The sequence below is a fragment of the Sebastes fasciatus genome, chromosome 5 (genome assembly GCF_043250625.1).
Source record: "Sebastes fasciatus isolate fSebFas1 chromosome 5, fSebFas1.pri, whole genome shotgun sequence".
Taxonomy (NCBI): domain Eukaryota; kingdom Metazoa; phylum Chordata; class Actinopteri; order Perciformes; family Sebastidae; genus Sebastes; species Sebastes fasciatus.
The window spans coordinates 7,224,083-7,244,485 of record NC_133799.1 but is presented as its reverse complement, the minus strand read 5'-3'; the positions used below and the strand labels follow the sequence as shown (position 1 = coordinate 7,244,485).

Below are 20,403 nucleotides of genomic sequence, written 5' to 3'. Positions count from 1 at the left end.
GTGTGCGTGTTTGTTTGTGTGTGTGCGCGCGTTTGCGAATGTGGAGGTTTTTGTAAGTGAATGTGTTTAATGACTGTATGCACATCACTTGCTTTCACATATAAGCAGTATACATCCCTTCCATTCATCTGCTGTGACAATCGGCACATCTGTACAGTGGTGTATGCTCTGGAGAGAGATCAGGACTGTGTGTGTGTCTGTGTGTGTGTGTGTGTGTGTGTGTGTGTGTGTGTGTGTGTGTGTGTGTGTGTGTGTGTGTGTGTGTGTGTGTGTGTGTGTGTGTGTGTGTGTGTGTGTGTGTGTGTGTGTGTGTAAGAGGTCTAACAGACAACCCAAATCTGTTTGAACCATTGTTTCATTTAGTCAGGAGGTCACAGACAGACATGCAGCTCACTGAGGTTTACTTGTTTATGAGGTACGTCATGTCTGCTGAAAACAAAGGAATCTTCCAAAAAGTCAAAGTATACTGATCTGAGAAAAGAACAATTGCCCTTTTTTTGAGTTCCTTGCTGCTGCTAACAACTGTAGTTTTATGTAGGGCTGCAACTAATGATTATTTTCATTATCAATTAATCTGCTGACTATTTTCTTGATTTGGACTATAAAACATCAGAAATCTGTGTTATAACTGTATATTTCCTGCCTTCAAATGAAACTCGTGAGCTTGTGTTTACAACATGGGAAGTCGTGTACACGATATATGTTTGGCGTTCAAGTGGTTAAGTTGTGAGAACACTGCTGCTACAACGACAATATCAACGTTACTGGCGGCGTCTAGAAGCCACAGAGGCTAATAATTTATCAAGTGGGTAACATAATGCAGTAAATGCAAGGACATAATGACAAGATGAGGCAGTTGGGAATATCAACATTTTCCTCAGATAAAATTATGAAGAAACACAATATACGACTAAAATTACAATATATTCACTTATTATGTACCGAAAAATTTACTTCCATGGTCTCCGCCATTTCTGACAGCGTCAACAAACACGTCACAACTCGTGAACTCGGAGCTTTCAGAAACTTTCCACTCACCGGGTCCTGAATACCACAAGAGAGGAGCGTTCATATGGACTCAGTAAACACGATCTCATTTGAAGGCACCAATTGGCCCCACATCATCAGATGTATTGTGTTGTCCGACTCACAGTCCAAAACACTAAAATATTACATTTATTATACTGTAATACCACGAAAAGTTCTCACATTTGAAATCCTGGAACCATCAAATGTTTGGCATTTTTGCCTAAAAATTATGAATGGATTAACAGAATAGTTGCTGATTAATTTTCTTTTGATCGACTCTAATCGTTGCAGCTCTAGTTTCCTGCATCTCTTCGGTCATTTCTTTCATGTGTGTTCTTTGTCTCCTGGCCAAGATGAGGTGTTTGTCTGGCCCGGTGCTCTGTCTGCGTTCAGGATCGTTTTAAATCTCCCCCGAAGTTTGTAGCTCATCAGAGATTACAACTTTTATGGCCTTCTTTTATTTAAAGGACTACTCCAGCGATTTTAATACTGCACTTGCATAAAGTTGGGTGACTCACGAGAGAAGTGGTTTAGATCGACGCAGCAGGAGCCAAGATATCCTGACTAGTATACATCAGACTGGCAATACGTCATCCAGAGCAGGCTCGCATGACCACGCCCCCTTTTGGGAAAAGCAATCCTGTGTCCCTCATAGACGGCAACAGAATAAACAAAAGTCTCAAAACTTCTACTTTAAACAAACCGGTAATAGTAATAACACTGTGCCCAAGAGTTTCTGTGAAGTTGTTTGCACCAACAATACATCCAAAAATGCTGATCTCTGATTTGTTCCCCTGCCATGTCTTAAAAAAAGATCTAATAGAGGGGCTTTATGGCAGCCTTGACTTCTTGCGAAGTCCCCGTATGTGTCGGTTTGATGTGTTGGTCAAATTCCCAAAACTCTGGATCCTACATTACCCATAATGCAACTGGTTAGTGTCTTTCATTAGATATTTCCTGCCCCCTCCTTTAAACCCCCACAGGCCCAGTTTGTAACGCAGGCCTTCTGTGAGAAAACTGTCAAGCCCAGAAGGAGACGACCCTGATGACATCATCAGGGTTATTTTTTCTCAGACTTTAGCTTCCCGCAGAGCTGAATAACTGAACTCCGTGTGTAAAATCAGTGGAGTGTCCCTTTAAAAACACCACTTGAGCCTCATAATTATGGTTTATTAAAGGTGCTATTGATAACATTCAGCCATTAGATGTCGCATTCACTTCACAACAAGTCGTTGCCAGGCACTTACCGTCAATCTCAGACATTTATCTGTTTTTTCCAGACTAACTGAAGACCCAGAGACACCACGTGATATCAGCGTCACTTTACTATTGGCTCACAAGCCTTGTTAGACGAAGATAAACAAAACATTAATTTTGGACCCGCCATCATTTTTAAAATGATTAATTCACAAAAAAAAATTATTTAAAATTTTTTTTTTCAAGAAAAGACATAGGCTACTTTTAATCGGCACCTTTCTAAAGGCTCTGTGGATGTATAATTTTTTTTTTTTTAAATATTCGTCTACATAAAAATGTTATCAATAAGACCTTTAAAGTTTAACTTTGGATTTTAAGATTACACTGACTGACCAGTAGTGTCACCGCTGTGTGATGAGAAGGATGACCACCACAATACTGTATCATGTGTCATGAAAGTGACATTTAGGTTTGTTTTCCACTTGAAACTTGTACAAAAGGGCAATATTACAAATCCATCCTGATGGATAGAAAACAAATACTTTGACATCAGAGGCCAGTTGAGGTGCTAAATGTCAATTTCAACATGATTCACCCAAACACAACTGCAATGGAAAGCAATACATGAAAGCTTTTCTCATCGGACATTTTTGCTTGCACTCAGCTTCAGCTTTTTACCTGTCTACATTACAAACCCAGATGATTTGAAGTTATGAAGGAGAGATGAATGTGTGTTTGTATGAGAATGACTTAGAGGACTATAAAGTGCTTGAATCACTATGTGAACAACAGAAAAGAGGAATCATATTGTAACGAAGCCACTCATATAACCAAGGGCTTGGTTATTAACTAATTTACACCGGAGGCGTGTACATTGCAGAGCTGTATAATAACTTTAAAGACAAACCAGTCCAGATGCTCCGAGGATATGGCTGTGCAGTAACAGAAGTGCTGCTGATGGCTCACAAAAGCTTTTGTTGGTGCATTAAATTATTCCACTGACCAGCGTGGGGACCCAGCTTTGGCATAATCCATTTTATTGCGTTTTATTATATGATTTGATAATTAAGTTTTTTTTGTTTTTTTTGTTGGAGATGCTCAGACCAAGGTTGAACTGTCTTTTTTTTGCTCAACGTCTGTTAGTGTAACTATTTGCATTATGTATTTGTAAATATGACAACGACAGATCTCTAATTGTGAATAAAGGAAGTTTTATCACAGGAAGTGAAATATCAATGATGGAGCAGTTTGTTCCTGCTGCTGCTGCTGCTGGTCGCTCTCTGTCAGTCTGCAGACGCTTCTGTTTCTCAGTGGGACACTTCCTCAACGACCTGTGCGCCTCCATGTGGTTCACCTACATGCTGGTCTACCTGTACTCAGTGCTCGGTTTAAAGAGCAGCTATGCAGGTGTGATTCTGCTGATGGGTCAGATAGAGGACGGAGTCTTCACGCTGCTGGTCGGGTATGAATCCGACAGAACAAGCTGCAGCTACGGCAAGAGAAAGACATGGCACCTGATGGGTGAGTACCTGACTAACCAATTAGGCATACACAAGGATTTCCAGTAAAATAGTAGTAGGTCTACTTAGTGATGGAAGAAATATTCTAATCTTTTACTGAATAAAAGTAGCAATGCTCACTGCAGTGAAGACTAAGTCCTGTATTCAAAACTTTACTCAAGTAAAAGTACAAGTGTATATTTGTTATTGCAAACCAAATTTAGGATAAAGTAACCTGAACCTTACTTCAGGCCCTGAGCAAAGGATTTAAATGTTTTTATTTAATGTAAAACAGGCCAATTCTCCTGGCTCTCTCATATGCTCTAAACCAGGGGTCTCAAACTCGCGGCCCGCGGGCCAATTGCGGCCCGCAAGACGATATTTTGTGGCCCCCACCTTGATATGAAAGTTTAATGTTAGTGCGGCCCGCAAATTTTTTTTTTTTTTTATAAAGTTTTTTTTTTGCGGGCATTTTTTTCATTTTTATTGACAGGACAGTGGATAGAGTCTTGGAAAGGGGGGAGAGAGAGTGGATGCGGAAAGGGCCACAGGCCGGATTCGAACCCGGGCCGCCGCGGTCAGGACCAAGTCTTGTTACACGGGCGCCCGCTCTACCAACTGAGCTAACCAGGCGCCCTCGGCCCGCGAGTTTTATGTGAATGGCAGTTTGCCGCGTTGTGTGTGGAAGGTCCCTTTGTTGCGCGAGCCCGAGCTGAACGAACCTACCCATCACAGTGGGGTATATGGCTCCCGGGGACGGGCCAATCACAGCGGGGTATATGGCTCCCGGGGACGGGCCAATCACAGCGGGGTATATGGCTCCCGGGGACGGGCAATCGGCCGGGCTTGATGCAAGCAGAGAAACATTTCACAACAACTATGGCGGCGCCCGTGTAACATCGCATAAGCTCGATTAAAGCTTGATTTATACTTCTGCGTTGAATCGACGCCGTAGCCTGACGTGCACCTCTCCAGAAATGTAACTACACGTCGCGGCGACGCAGACCGCAACAGCTGTGATTGGTCCAGTCTCTCAGCGATGCTGAGCGGCCAGGACCCCGGACAACCACAGAAAGTTCTACTTCTCTCTGCCTCCATCTTTTCAATGTTTGTTCACACAAATCCACTCAGATATATTTTCTCTTTTCGGCGTTGCAGTAATGTCAGTAAAAGTTCTGTGGTTCAACAGTTATGAGCTCCAACTCCGCTCAGTTTCTGTTTGTAGTACAAGAAGAAGAAGAAGAAGAAGGAAACTCATAGAGACGCCGCCGCCAACTAGCGGTTTGGTGGTGTAATTGCAGAGCAACACAAACACAGCAGGCACAACTTTATTGCGGAGTGACACCAAGTGGAATGAATATATATCTTGTCTTTTTCAAAGCCTGCAGTGAAGAGAAAGGTTGGTGACGAGCACAGACAATTTCAGGAAAAGTGGGAGACGCAATAGGCCATGTTCAGAAGAACCGTTCATGTTCTTCAATGTTCCATTCATGTTCAGGACAGTTCATGTTCAGAAGAACCCATTCAAGTTAAAGAACTGTTAATAATGACGTTTGAGAAGATTGTTTGTTTTTTAACAAAGCTTTTTTTGTGGAATACCTGATGCGGCCCAGCCTCACCCAGACTCTGCCTCCAGCGGCCCCCAGGTAAATTGAGTTTGAGACCACTGCTCTAAACTAATAAATGCTAACTAGAAAATTTCGCAAGAAATTTTGACCAGTGTGCCTGGTGCTGGGGGGATGGGTGGGGGCTAGGGATGGTTTGTGTGTTGAGGGGAGGGGGGGCAGATTCAGACTGTCTGTGGTCCATAGTGAGGTCATCACTGTAGACCCGCTTTCGCTGCGTGCGTGTCTGTCAGTAGTTGCCATGGTGATTGGGGGGTCGTGAGGAGTGTTTAGTTTCCTGTTAACATACAGTAAGAGTTGAGGGATTTTATTTTGAAAACTAGGTGAATACCTAGTTTCCTGTTATCATACAAGCAATCTGAAGTTGCCGTGGTGATTGGCCACTGCTGCAGTGGGGCAGTTTATAATAGGAGTTAACCAGAGACGTACATGTCATAAAAGTGCTTCTACGACAGAAACCGTGACTCCTATCGCTTAGATTGTTCATGAGACCAGTTAGGAGTCTCTGATGAACAAATGGTGCGACATTTGGGTCTGTAGTTTCAAAAATGTGACCTCGGCAGCAGTTTCGAAAAGTATTAACTTTTTTCTCTGATCCAAAACATTCTGTGAAATTTAATATGGGGCCCTATGGGAGCGAAGCCTGCAGTTGCTCTCACGTTCAGGCATGTGTCGCCAAATGTGTAAGTCCGACTGATTCCATAGCTACATGTTTGCGACCGGCACAAAAATACCTACGTTTTGATGTATTCATTGTGTATGAGGAGTGGACGTTGTGGGCTACAGAGCAATTTGTTAGGAAAATTTTCAAAAGATTTCAAAGCTTTCCCGCACTCTAGCGATGATGTCACGCGCTCTAGCCCTTAACGACCCACGCAATACACACCCATTATAAAATCTGAAACGGTCTGAAAATTTCACAAAACGTAAACTGCGATTTCGTGAAAACCGTGCCAGCTATCAAAAAATTTCCATTTGGCCAAATAAAGTCCCAAGTCTCGTGACCCGTTTAAACTTTTAATCCCGTTTCTACGTTAAAGTATGGCGACTCTGTATGGCCCCAAAGAGGAGTGTTTATGAGCACTCTTCACGTCGATTTTCAATGCATTCCAAAGGAGAAAAAAATCGCGCTTTCACGCGATTTTCTCGGAAACCGCTGCGCGAATCTCTTAGCCAGGTCATAGCACGCGATTCCCGATCATTCCGCACGTTTTGATGTACTTTTTGTACAGGTGTTGGCAACGCTGCCGGAGGAGTAGCGCGGCAAAGTTTAGGCAGAAGTCTGAATAATTATAAGCCCGACGAATAATAGACCAGTGTGCTTCGCACAAGGCTTGGAAAAGTGGAAAAATGTTGGAAAAAAAGTCTAAACAATGTCTGAAAAGGGTAAAAACAACAACAAAAAAAGTCTGAAAATAGTCTGGAAAAAAAGTCAGAAAAATGTTGGGAAAAAAAAGTTTGAAAAATGTTGGAAAAAAAGTTTCTGAAAAAAAAGTTTGAAAAATGTTGGAAAACAAAAGTCTGAAAAAATGGCCGGAAAAAAAGTAAACAATGTCTGAAAAGGGTAAAAACAACAACAAAAAAGTGTAATAAAAGTCTGGAAAAAAAGTCTGAAATTTTTTTTTTTGAAAAATGCTGGAACAAAAATGTCTGAAAAATGTTGGAAAAAAAGACTCTTAAAAATGTTGGGAAAAAATGTCTGAAAAAAAGTCTAAACGATGTCTGAAAAAAGGTAAAAACAAACAAAAAAAAGAGTCTGAAAAATGAAAAAAAGACTGAAAAAAAAGTCTGGAAAAAATGTCTGAAAAATGTTGGAAAAAAAGACTGAAAAATGTCTGAAAAAAGTCTGGAAAAAATGTCTGAAAAATGTTGGAAAAAAATACTGACAAAAAAAGCTTGAAAAATGTTGGGGAAAAAAAGTTGGAATAATGTTGGAAAAAGAAGTTGGAAAAATGTCGGAAGAAAATGTCAAAAAAAAAAGTTGGAAAAATGTCGGAAAAAAAGTCTAAACAATGTCTGAAAAAGGTAAAAACAAACAAAACAAAAAAGTCTGAAAAATGTCGGAAAAAAAGTCTGAAAAAAATGTCGGAAAAATGCTGGAAAAAAAGTTTGAAAAATGTTGGAAAATAAAAGTCTGAAAAAATGAACGTAATTTTTTTTTTAAAATGCCTGAAAAAAGTTGGAAAAAAGTCTAAACAATGCCTGAAAAAGGTAAAAAAACAAAAACAAAAAAAAAACTGAAAAATGTCCCAAGAAAAGTCTGAAAAGATTTCTGAAAAAGATCTGAAAAAAATGTCTGAAAAAAGAGTTTGAAAAAAGTCTGGAAAAAAAGTTTGAAAAAAGTCTGGAAAAAAAAAGTTTGAAAAATGTTGGAAAAGAAAAATTGGAATAATGTTGGAAAAAATGTCGGAAGAAAATGTAAAAAAAAAAAAGTTGGAAAAATGTTGGAAAAAATGTCTGAAAAATGTCTGAAAAATGTTGGAAAAAAAGACTGAAAAAAAGCTTGAAAAATGTTGGGGAAAAAAAAGTTGGAATAATGTTGGAAAAAAAAGTTGGGAAAATGTCCAAAAAAAAAGTTGGAAAAATGTTGGAAAAAAAGTCTAAACAATGTCTGAAAAAGGTAAAAACAAACAAAAAAAAAAGTCTGAAAAATGTCCCAAGAACAGTCTGAAAATGTCTGAAAAAAGAAGTTTGAAAAATGTCTTAAAAAAAGTCTGAAAAATGTCTGGAAAACAATGTCAAAATAAAGAGTTGAAAAAATGTCTGAAAAAAAGTCGAAAAAATGTTGGGAAAAAAAAAGTTGGAATAATGTTGGAAAAAAAAGTTGGGAAAATGTCCAAAAAAAAAGTTGGAAAAATGTCGGAAAAAAAGTCTAAACAATGTCTGAAAAAGGTAAAAACAAACAAAAAAAAAAGTCTGAAAAATGTCCCAAGAACAGTCTGAAAATGTCTGAAAAAAGAAGTTTGAAAAATGTCTTAAAAAAAGTCTGAAAAATGTCTGGAAAACAATGTCAAAAAAAAGAGTTGAAAAAATGTCTGAAAAAAAGTCTGGAAAAAATGTCTGAAAAATGCTGGAAAAAAAGACTCTGAAAAAAAAGTTTGAAAAATGTTGGAAAACAAAAGTCTGAAAAAAATGACTGTAAAAGAAAAAGTCTGAAAATGTCTGAAAAAAAAGTCTGAAAAAAAAAGTTTGAAAAATGCTGGAAAACAAAAGTCTGAAAAAATGAACGTAAAAAAGTTTGAAAAATTTTGGAAAAAAAAGTTGGAAAGAAATGTCTTTAAAAAAAAAGTGGGAAAAATGTCGGAAAAAAAGTCTAAACAATGTCTGAAAAAGGTAAAAAAAAAAAAGTCTGAAAAAGGTCTGAAAAAAAAATCTGAAAAATCCTGAAAAAAAGGACTGAAAAATGCCTGAAAAAAAAATTTGAAAAATGTTGGAGAAAAAAAGTTGGAAAAGTGTCAGAAGAAAATGTCTAAAAAAAAAGTTGGAAAAAAGTCTAAACAATGTCTGAAAAATCAGAGCAGGCTGACTAACACACACACACACACACACACACACACACACACACACACACACACAGACACAAAAGGCAACTGTATCTGCTGCTCCTTCTGCTACTAATACTAGTACTACTACAGCTGCTGCTCCTTCTGCTAGTACTGCTACTACTAATACTACGATTACTACTACTATTGCTATTACTACTGCTGCTACTGCTTTCCTACTAATACTACTACTACTACTTCCGCTACTACTATTACTACTACTGCTACTACTACTACCAGTGATGTTACTGCTACCACTACTGCTACTATTACTACTGCTCCTGCTGTTGTTCCTACTGCCTCAACTACTACTACTACTACTACTAATACTACTAATACTCTTACTACTACTACTACTACTGCTCCTGCTCCTTCTGCTACTACTACTTCTATTACTACAACTACTACTGCTACTTTTCACCCAAATACCACTTTCTGTGTAACAACTTATAGATTTTACAGGTTCATTCAGTGAAAATACTATTTCTGTCCAAGCACTTATAGTTTTAAAGGTTTATTTCACCCAAATACTACTCTCTCCTTCTCTCTGTCTCTTTTTGTGTTCAGCAATGCAGTTCATCTGTCTGATATACACATACAAAGCATTTCTTCTTTCCGCCTATTCAGGAAAATTCAAATTTACCACTTTTGACAGTGTTACAGTTTAGCTTCCAGCTTTTCTAGCAATGTATTTCAGCTCTTAGCTTCTTTAGGTAATGCAGTTCAGCTTCCAACTCTGCCAGTTGTACAGTTCATCTTCTAGGGTTTTCAGCAGTGCAGTGCAATGCATTTGAGCTTTAACATTTTTCGGCAAGTCATTTCACATTTCTGCATTTTCAGCAATGCTTTGCAATAAATTTCAGCTTTCAGCATTCCCACGCATTTTCAGCAGGAAATGCATTTTCTAGTTTTACAATCATGTACAATGTACAAGCCTCACATGTGCAGATCAGGACCCAGAATTAAAAAAATACTGCATGAAACTGTTACTGATGATACTTTAGACAGTTGATCAGCAGTAAAGTGCTGTTTTTTAAGAATGCATTATAGTTCAGTTAAAAAACGGCCTATGAGCGTAATTTAACAGGTTTTCTTTTGTATTAACAGTAAAGCACTGTTTTTAGCAATAACAGGTTAATACTGTTGAAATCCTGCTGTAAATTAACAGCAATTGTTTACAGTGTAGAATAGTAGGATAGTAGGTCTACTTAGTGATGGCCCACTGCAGTGAAGACTAAGTCCTTTACTCAAGTAAAAGTATAAACGTATATTTTTTACTGCAAACCAAATATACCCATGGGTACAAATCAAGTAACCTGGACCTTATACTTCAGGGCCTGAGCAAAGGTTGTAAATGTTTTTATTTTATGTAAAGCAGGCACATTCTCCATGTGCTCTCCTGATGCAATATGCTCTTAACTAATAAGGGCGTATTACCTTGGCTCGGTGCAAGTGTACCTGAAGTAACCCCTATAGTCTTCTGCATATGCCTGTGTGTGTGCATGATTAATCGTGGATGTGTTATTGATGTAACAACGTGTAGTAGTATTTAATGAAACTGGTTGAAGTGGAGCTAATTCAACCACTCTGTATACTATTAATCCATAAAAATTCATCATGTTATTTGTTTATGATATAAGTAGCTATCAAATAAATTCAGTTACATTAAAAGTAGGCTAATCGCTCCTCTGAAATGTAGTGGAGTAGAAGTTGCATAAAATGGAAATAGCCTCAAGAGAATTAGCCTATGACAAAATCCTACTTTAGTGATACTTGAGTAAAAGTTTTAATAATATTCTATTCTAAATAATAAAATGATTTCCTCTCTACTTCCAGGAACTGTTTGTGTTGTTGTAGGTTTCCCCTTCCTTTTCAACCCCTGCCTGGCTTGTAACGACAACACTCCTCAGTGGGCTCAGCTTGTGTACTTCACGCCCTTCATCATCATCTTCTCGTTCGGCTGGGCAGCCATTCAGATCTCACACCTCTCCCTCATCCCAGAGCTAGTGTCCAGCGAGAGGGACAAGGTGGAGCTCACCGCGTACAGGTGAGGTGACGTCATCACGGCCTTCGTTACCAACGCTTTAAAATGTAGCAACAAAACAGCTCTTTCTTTTTACTTTTGGCTCGTAAAGCCGGAAGCTAGAAAACTTTTTTGGCTTATGTGCCGTGGATGTACGCACCAGGCGAGCAATTCTCATTGGACTGAGTAGGCGCCATCTTGGGGTCCGTTATTAGTTCTTATGATACATCCATGCTCCACACACCTCCCATGTCACAAAAACAACAACAACAACATCATCAACAACAAAAAACACCTCCCTTGTCACTAAAAGTTGCCGATTGATTGATGAATGGATGTCATATTATTTGAAATTGGTTGGTATTAGCTTACGTAAACACATGTCATTTTGTTTCACATGAAGAAAACATGATTGGATTTTGAAATATAAATACAAAGAAAATGTTTATATATATTTTGCATATATTGTTAAATTACAGAAGCCCTAAAGGCAAGAGAGAATGTTTTTTTTTTTTGGTGATCCATTTTCTAAGTCTGATCTAAATTATTTTCTCTCCCGTGTTCATGACTTAAGATGGAAAAAAAAAATTGACAGGATAATCTTTCTAAGTTCCTTTCTTTTGTCTGTGAAACAGATAAAAAAATATTTTCTTCCACCTGTTTTCCCTAGTAAGACAAATCAGCCTAAAAAATATATATATATTTTTACACCATGACAAAGTCATCAAATATTGGCTCAATAGGTCCTCTCCTTCCAGCAGGCTTAGTGTTATAAAATCATCGGTGAGCTTTATTTTTATTTTTTCTGGTATTGACTCTGACGGCTGTGTGTGTAAAGAATATAAAGGAGTGGAGACTGAACACATCCTTGAGGCGAACCAGTGGATGAGTGAAGCTTGATGATGATACAGGTAGTTCAGCGAGGTCAGGGTGGCATCCTCAACCCCTCTGCCGGCCCTATAAGAAAACCGTAGAAGGTCTAATAAACTCTGGACCGGCTGTAGAACAGCCTGTTTAATAATCTTATCAAAAACTTTCATAACTAAAGATGTAAGGACAATTGTAGAATGTTTCCATGTCGCTGGTATCTCTTGTTGGTCAAGAGATTTCCAGAAAATAAATGAAAAAAATGCTGTGGAGCTCTCTCCTTTATTTGATCACCTACTAAAAGCAGCTTTCCTTTAAAAGACCTTTTGTTTTTTTGAAAAACATTTATCTCTTTAGTACTTTTACAAAAATCAACATACAGTGCCGTGAAAAAGTATTTGCCCCCTTCCTGATTTCTTATTTTTTTGCATATTTGTCACACTTAAATGTTTCAGATCATCAAACAAATTTTAATATTAGACAAAGATAACCCAAGTAAACACAAAATGCAGTTTTTAAATGATGATTTCATTTATTAGGGGAAAAAAGATATCCAAACCTACCTGGCCCTATGTGAAAAAGTAATTGCCCCCTAAACCTAATAACTGGTTGCGCCACCCATGGCAGCAATAACTGAACTTCTAGGATATAGACTTTGCAAACCACTGAGACAAATATTTACCGGAGGTAAAAAGGTCTTCAGCACTTCTATGTTAGCACACCCTATTCTCCCACGGTTATATCCCTGGGCAACACTTCATCTTACTGGTACGCAAATTAAATGGTGGAAAACCAAAACTAATAGAAGACACTTCTGATCAGGCACCATTGTGTGACTTATTGTCCACACAAATGTAACCTGGTAGCTAACGTAATGATTCAGGGAGTTTTTAAAGAAATTTCAAATGCCTTAATCGTGCTTGTTTATTTGGTGACCAACAGTCCATAATGCAAAGATATTCAGTTTGCTGTCACACAAGATAAAGATATGCTGCAATTCATCAAAATGGAGAAGCTGGAACTACTGTTTGGTGGTTTTGTTTGAAAAGTGATATCATATTATTCATCTATTATCAAAATAGTTGCCGATTAATTTTCTGTCGATCAACTAATCGATTGTTTCAGCTCTGATCATATTCGGGGCAGTCAGTGCCCAAGCAGTTTTCCATTATTTACAGCTTTTGGATTTGTCATGAAATCATCACTACAAGTTGTCTCTGAGCTGTTTAATGTGATTTGTTACAATGATTTGCACAATTTGATTAAAGAAAAGGATATTTTTTTAATTGTATTTTCAAGTGAAATATTCCTTTAATGTCGGTCTCTAACTCAGAGTGTTTTCTGTGCTTCTATAAATACCTTACAATGTTAAAAATGTCTTTTCTGAATTCTGACAGCTCAAGTTTCTCCTACGAGGAATCTCTGATGCTGAATTTCACTGTTGTGGAACATACAGTCACATATTTCCACTTTCTATTCGGCTTATTATATTCATAAGAAAACACCTCCTGGTGATTAAACAAAGGTTTTATTAAAATCAGGCCCTGAGGAGCAAAAGCATCCGGAGCAAATGGTAATGTAATAATCTGACATGGTTAATAGTCAGTGAAATTACCCTTTGTCAACATGTGTCTACAGCTCTGAAAACGTGAATGACGGGTTCAGTTCTTTCATTGTTGTTCTTCTCTTCATCCATCCAGCCTCCTCCCCCGTCTCTCCTATTTCCTCTGTGCAGCCCTCTCCTCATTCCCATCTTTAAAAAGTCATCACTACTTCCTCTAATGCTCCGCCCAAACTATAAGAGTAGAGCTGAGGAAGCTGTCTGTGCTCAGATAGTTGAACATTCAGATTCATGTCACTGGCCATTATTATGCCAGTGGAGGTGAAACAATGAGGCCAAAATAGCAGCCAAGTTCCTCATGAAAATGAAGTAACTGTCATTTCATCATGTTGTCCAGAGATACTGAAGCAAGGACAAGATGCCTCTGTGTCTTTTGTTATCATTCCTTCCCAAGTTCAGGGTTTCTACGCAGTATGGAAAAGTATGGAATTTGATTTTAGTAATTTCTTGGTCTGGAAAAGTATGGAAAAAAGAAAAGTGAGCATGGAAATCATTTCTGTTTCCAGTGGGTAAATGCAGAGAGCTGGATGCAAACTTTGTGTAAAATCGTCAGACATCTCAACCATGGGGGAGGCGCTGAAGCACTGTAGTCACAACATCCTTTGCACCCCAAGTCACAAAGTCAAATATGGGCTGAAAAATCTACCGAGAAGTCTCGAACTTTGAGTCTGTAAAAGTATGTGTAGGAACCCTGCAAGTTACTGTTTGATTGTTTTAGTGATATCCTTCCTTATAGGTATGCCTGCACTAACGTGGCCAATATCACCTTGTACGCTGTGGCCTGGCTGCTCTTTCACTTCCAGTCTGAGGACATTATGGACCCCTCCGTCGCAGACAACCTGGGCCCGGTGGACATCCCTCTGTTCAGGGTAAGAAGAGAGGTACCAGAGAGATAACATGCAAAATCACATTTCTTACACCATCTCTTTCTTTGTCCGTAGACACTGGCCCTCGTTATGCTGGGAATTGGATCTGTATTCTCCCTGATATTCCACATCGGCACAAAAGAGGACGTGTCGGCCTCAAATGGTGATACTCAGCCAATCACATCTTCCTCCTCGCAGCCTCGTCCTGTGTTACAGTGGAAGCATTGGCTGAAAGAGCCCTCCTACTACCAGGTGATTCTGTGCTGGGTAACTTTCTGCTGATTCACAAAGTTTCTCCTCCCTTTTTAACAGCGAATGGCTTCATAACTCTGAATGTAGTTTGTAGTTGAAGTTAAAGGTTCTCTATACGATATTCAGAGCATTAATATAGCAGCAAACAACTATTGTCTATGTAAAGTAATAGAGTAGTAATGTCTACCTGAGCAGAGGATGAAGTCACTCTCCCTTTTTGTGTGTTGTAATCAGAGCTTCTCTGTGCTTTGTTGACCAACAAAAAGTTAGTGGAACCCAAAATAAATAAATACATCCAGAACTGTATAGCATGCCTTGAAAATGGTCAACAAAATTTCAACATATCATTTGTTGATTTGTTTGCTAAAACACTGAATTGGTCCTTACTATCTCGTACCAGATGGCTTTCCTGTACATGTTCACCAGACTCATAATGAACTTATCTCAGACCTACATCTCAGTTTACCTCATCAACTCACTGATGCTACCAAAGGTAAGAGTGTGTATTCATACAGTGGCTTATACAGTAACTCATCATGTTTGTGAAACGATTGCGTTGCAATTGAAATTGTAATTTCCTCTCTCCTCAGAACTTCATTGCCATCATACCTCTGGTGATGTATGTCAGCGGCTTTGTTTGCTCTCTGGTCATGAAACCAGTCAGCAAGCTCATAGGCATCATTGTGAGTCTCTACCTAATAACATACTGTACATTTTATTAACCCTGTCAACATATAGACAACAGCCCCTTATGTAATGAATTTAAGTTTGTTGCTTAGGCCTGTCAATCAATTAAAATTTTAGTCGCAAATTAATCACACTTTTTTTATCTGTTCAAAATGTACCTTAAAGGGAGATTTGTCAAGTATTTAATACTCTTATCAACATGGGAGTGGGCAAATATGCTTGCTCTATGCAAATGTATGTATATATTTATCGGAAATCAATTAACAACACAAAATAATGACAGATATTGTCCAGAAACCCTCACAGGTACTGCTAAAATATGCTTGAATCATAACATGGCAAACTGCAGCCCAACAGGCAACAACAGCTGTCAGTGTGTCAGTGTGCTGACTTGACTATGACTTGCCCCAAACTGCATGTGATTATCATAAAGTGGGCATGTCTGTAAAGGGGAGACTCGTGGGTACCCATAGAACCCATTTTCATTCACATATCTTGAAGTCAGAGGTCAAGGGACCCCTTTGAAAATAGCCATGACAGTTTTTCCTCGCCAAAATTTAGCGCAGGTTTGGAGCGTTATTTAACCTCCTTCGCAACAAGCTAGTATGACATGGTTGGGTACAATGGATTCTTTAAGTTTCTAGTTTCATATGTTACCAGTATCTTCACTCTAGCTTTAAAACTGAGCCAATTCAAGAACAATTGCGTCAATGCGTTAAAGAAATTAGTGGCATTAAAATGAATTTGCATTAATGCGTTAACTTTGACAGGCCTAATGTTGCTTGATAAATACATTGGTGATTTGACAAAAAAGTTATATTGAACTGAAATGTATTTGTCCATTGTCAGATTACCTATTCGTTCGGCCTGTTGTTGGTGCTTGGCTTCGCCATCTGGGTGTTTGTGGACAAGAGCATGGGAGTCAAGAGTGTCATCGGGGCCGCCGTGATGCTGGGAGCCGGTGTGGCTATAATCATGGTCATGTCTCTGTCCATGACAGCCTCACTCATTGGGGAGCAGACGGTAGGTCGAGGGGTGGAGGTGAACAGTTTATAGCTTTGTAGGAGAGTTGTTGCATGGAGGGAAATTGTTTCAAGTTATTTATTATCAAATGCACAACAATTACAGAAGCAGTCAATGAAAATCTTGGGTCTCAAGCTCCCTCCAACAATGCTAATTAAATAGCAACTAGCATAGGCATGATCACATGTGTGAAATTAACATTCGCCTCCCATTCGATGCAAGCGAAGGGGCAAAAAAACATTTGCTTCCTGTTGCGAAGCAAATTCCCATCTCGGATTCCCATGGAGTTCAACTTTGGTGAACTTTCAGGCGAATATCGTCTCGGCAGGAGACGGACACTCGCCTGCATTCGTGCATGGGTGATGCGGAGTGATGCTGAAAGTGCAAAGAATTAGATGTCATAGCTGTGATATGTGCCTAGATATAAGATAGCTCGATTTGACCTGTTTTATAATTTGAGTCAATCCCACAAACACCGTCCTGCTGCTGTAAATACTATGGCACCAAATGTGTATTCATCCAAAGCTGAAAATAGTCCCCATTAAATGCACAATTTAGTTCTGCTTGAGTAACGTTTTGCTATAAGTTACAGTGCTCAGCTGTTTTAGGAAATTACTGCCCCTTTTTCATAGTGAAACAAGTATATATTTGTGACCCGTTTTAAAGATTTTCAATAGGAACAAATGGGCTTGTAACTGACAGCCACAGGGGAAGTAAAACAAATACTGAGAGACAGACTGGTGTTGGTCTTTTCATAGGATTTGTTGGTGTTACGCCCCACCCTTGGGCAGCCCTATTAGGGCGAACAACACTCCAACACTGACCCAAACACAGAAGACACCTTTAAAACTCTCAAATCCATAGGATTTATTAACAAGAAAATATGGAAAAGACAAAATATCATGTCCTAAACTGAGAGGCAGCAAAACCAGCAGTCCCCACACCAGAGGCCTGTCCCTTCTGCTGCTGGCACAGGAGCTTTTAAGCACTTCCTTCCCAACCTCGTTGAGCAAATGCAGCACACCTGGGCACCTCGTTGAGGAGTGCAGCACACGTGGGCAGAGCTACTGGAGAGGGAAAAGGGCCAGCAGCACAGAAAACGCATACAGCCATAACAACCCCACCCTTAAAACAATGAATAAATAGTTTGTCACGTTGCCACTCAATCATACTCACTCAAGTACAAAGGCATTTAAAGTTTAGCACGGCACCAATATATCACACAAGACTTCACCGTGACAAATTACCACCATACTATTTGATTATTGAAATAAAGTGTACTTGGCACTTAAAATTAGTAAAACGAATGTTACTTAAGGCTGTATTTTAATTTAAAACCCAGCTAAATACAAAGTTTAATAGTACTCAGTCCACAACACTCAACACCTCACTACCTGAGCATATAGCCTAATCCAAACTGCAAAGTCTGGAACGTAATGTTAGCGGTTAGCACTACACACAAGAAACCTCTTCAAGTGTCAATATGACTAGTCTTCAGTGGCTTGCCGAGCTTGAGGCAACTTTAAACGCTAAACTTAGTGCATCACCGAAGACCAAAGATGTAGCCAACTGTAATACACTGAAACATACCCTCACCAAAAATAAGAACGGCAAAATAACAAAGTGGCAGGCTCTTTAAACCTACCCGCTGACTACCTAGTCAGGGTGCTCTAAACCAAAATTCCAAGCTGGTCAAACAGTTATCCAGTCAAAAGCACAACTAAACAAGCCGCAATAACCAAAAATAATCTAAACTCTACACTCAAAGGCCAAAAAATAGACACAAAAACTTACATTTACTTCACCTCATGGATGTTCTAATCCCGGACGAGCCCCCCATTTGTTGCGCCCCACCTTTGGGCAGCCCTATCGGGGAGAACAACACTCTAACACTGACCCAAACCAAACACAGAAGACACCTTTAAAACTCTCAAATCCATAGGATTTATTAACAAGAAAATATGGAAAAGACAAAATATCAAGTCCTGAACTGAGGCAGCAAAACCAGCAGTCCCCACACCAGAAGCCTCTCCCTTCTGCTGCTGGCACAGGAGCTTTTAAGCACTTCCTTCCCAACCTCGTTGAGCAAATGCAGCACACCTGGGCACCTCGTTGAGGAGTGCAGCACACCTGGGCAGAGCTACTGGAGAGGGAAAAGGGCCAGCAGCACAGAAAACACATACAGCCATAACAGTTGGCAACAATTGAGTGCCATGGCTGGGTTGACAGTTACAACACAGTAGTTTACTAGTGTGTACCAAAAATCATTAACTGAAGATCTACAGTATGATACATGGGTGTTGTAATACTAAGATTATCAAACCAGTCAGTTTGTTCACTGGATCACAGTCATGTTACAAGATGCTTTGGGAAAACTGTGCAATTAAATGGGAGGGTTTGTAGTGGTGTGTTTGTATCACAGCACATTTTACTGCTGTCATCTCTTCTCATGTCTGTCTGTCTTCACTCACACTGTCTGAAAAGAGATGACTGAAAATAGCGAATAAATGCTCAAAGATAGTCTATTGTGTGTCTTATTCACAGAAAAGAAGGCTGTGAAGAATTGTGTTGGCTTTTCAGATAGATTTCATTCCTTTGTGCTTTGCTGTAGCGACTATAGTAATCTCTGATCTCTGCCTTGTTTGGCAGCAAAGTGGAGCCTTTGTTTATGGATCGATGAGCCTCATAGACAAGGTGGTTAATGGCGTGGGGATCTTCCTCATCCAGAGCATACGGCCAGGCAGGTGAGTCTCTCTGTGACGGACACTATACTCTGCCTTTAGCAGTCCTTTCACTCCATTAAAATGAAAGTTTGGAGGAAGCTACCAGAAAAGACGTGGGCATTTCCCACCGACACATCAACCACAAAACACTGTCTGTTTTCGCTTCTCTCTCTAGCCAGATAACAAGGGAATCCTCAACAGCTGTTTTCTATGTATATATTATATTATGTGTTATAATGACCATTGTTCTCATTTTCTTTTCTTTACTCTCTAACAGCACAGAGGCCTGCTCTCTAGACTGTGTTTGGTTGTATCGTGTCGTCATGGTGACAGTAACCGGGGGCATGGCCGTGCCTGCAGGACTTTTACTGATCTCTGCTGTAATCTGGCCAGTCAGGATACGGAAAAGTTAGGGTTCAAAATCTGCACTGCACTCAATGGTACACAGAAAACAGCCACTCATGTCAGAGATGTAATAGTTGTTATGTTAGAGGCAGGTGTTTTGTGGAATTTTCTTTAGATGTGTTGCCTTTTTCTGTGTAAATCCACAATTATATTACTATTCCAGCTGGATACCGTGCACATTTGTACTCACTAATCTTTTAAAAATATTTTGACATAATTTACTTTAATTATTTTTTCTGAATATTTTGAGGTTTGGAAAGGAAAGCTTTTGTTGTTGTATAGTGCAGAGGATAAAGTCATGCTACCACCTAGTGTATGAATCTGTAACTACACTGCTTTATCGTAGGTTTTTAAAACTGACAATTATATTATAGTTTCTTTCATTCGTTTTGGCTCAATTCTTGAATAAAAATATATTTTTTCAAAACAACAGGCTCGAATCTCTGAACAATTAGTTTGTTGATCACAACAGATTACAATTTCTCATTCATTCAAGCAAACTGCGCATGTTTTGGCACATGTGTGCAAAAGAGTCTGTACAATTGTCTATAATTTGCACAATAACCACTTGCATACTTGTTAATGAAAACTGATGAGTTGATTCTCAGCAAAATTGTCTTTGTGTTCTGCGGTATCCTCCGGTTCTCCTAATGGCATCTGTAAGATTTCACAGACTGGAGGAAAATGGTCAAACTAGGCAGCGCTGATCAAATATGAATCAATATTATGTTACTGTAATGCCTATTTTTTTCCTCAAATGTTTACAGAAACTTCTTGTAGTGTACTGTTTAGATGTAAAATGAGAAAGTTTGCTCTCAACATGGCTGGGTCACAAAAACGGCTGTACACTGTAAATTAATTCATACACTGAAACAGAGAACAAAATGAATACAAATTTAGAAACAAAAAATAGGACTTTGGACCAGTGAGGACAAAGGAAAAGGACATGAATTTATAGTAAATGAGATATCAGCACTGAGAAACAAACATATTAAATCATATTGAAACAACTTTTCTCTATGTAGTAATGCACATTTTCTATAA

The 20,403-nt window shown here is 39.0% G+C and overlaps 1 protein-coding gene across 5 annotated transcripts; it reads left to right on the top strand.

Annotated features, from left to right (window-relative positions):
- Positions 1–56: 56 nt before the first annotated feature.
- On the top strand, positions 57–19,776 carry mfsd12b (major facilitator superfamily domain containing 12b). Of its 5 annotated transcripts, none has more exons than XM_074634810.1 (10): positions 57–231; positions 319–3,747; positions 10,729–10,939; positions 14,140–14,272; positions 14,345–14,521; positions 14,922–15,014; positions 15,112–15,204; positions 16,058–16,231; positions 18,881–18,975; positions 19,232–19,776. In XM_074634810.1, exons 2-10 carry the CDS (start codon positions 3,462–3,464, stop codon positions 19,365–19,367), a joined length of 1,398 nt encoding a protein of 465 aa, XP_074490911.1. In that variant the 5' UTR covers positions 57–231; positions 319–3,461; the 3' UTR covers positions 19,368–19,776. The 5 variants fall into 5 exon arrangements, 4 of the variants coding, with proteins under 4 accessions (XP_074490911.1, XP_074490912.1, XP_074490913.1 ...); XM_074634811.1 differs by having other exon boundaries at positions 57–237; XR_012593855.1 differs by having other exon boundaries at positions 57–229; positions 16,058–18,975; positions 19,232–19,285.
- Positions 19,777–20,403: the final 627 nt, after the last annotated feature.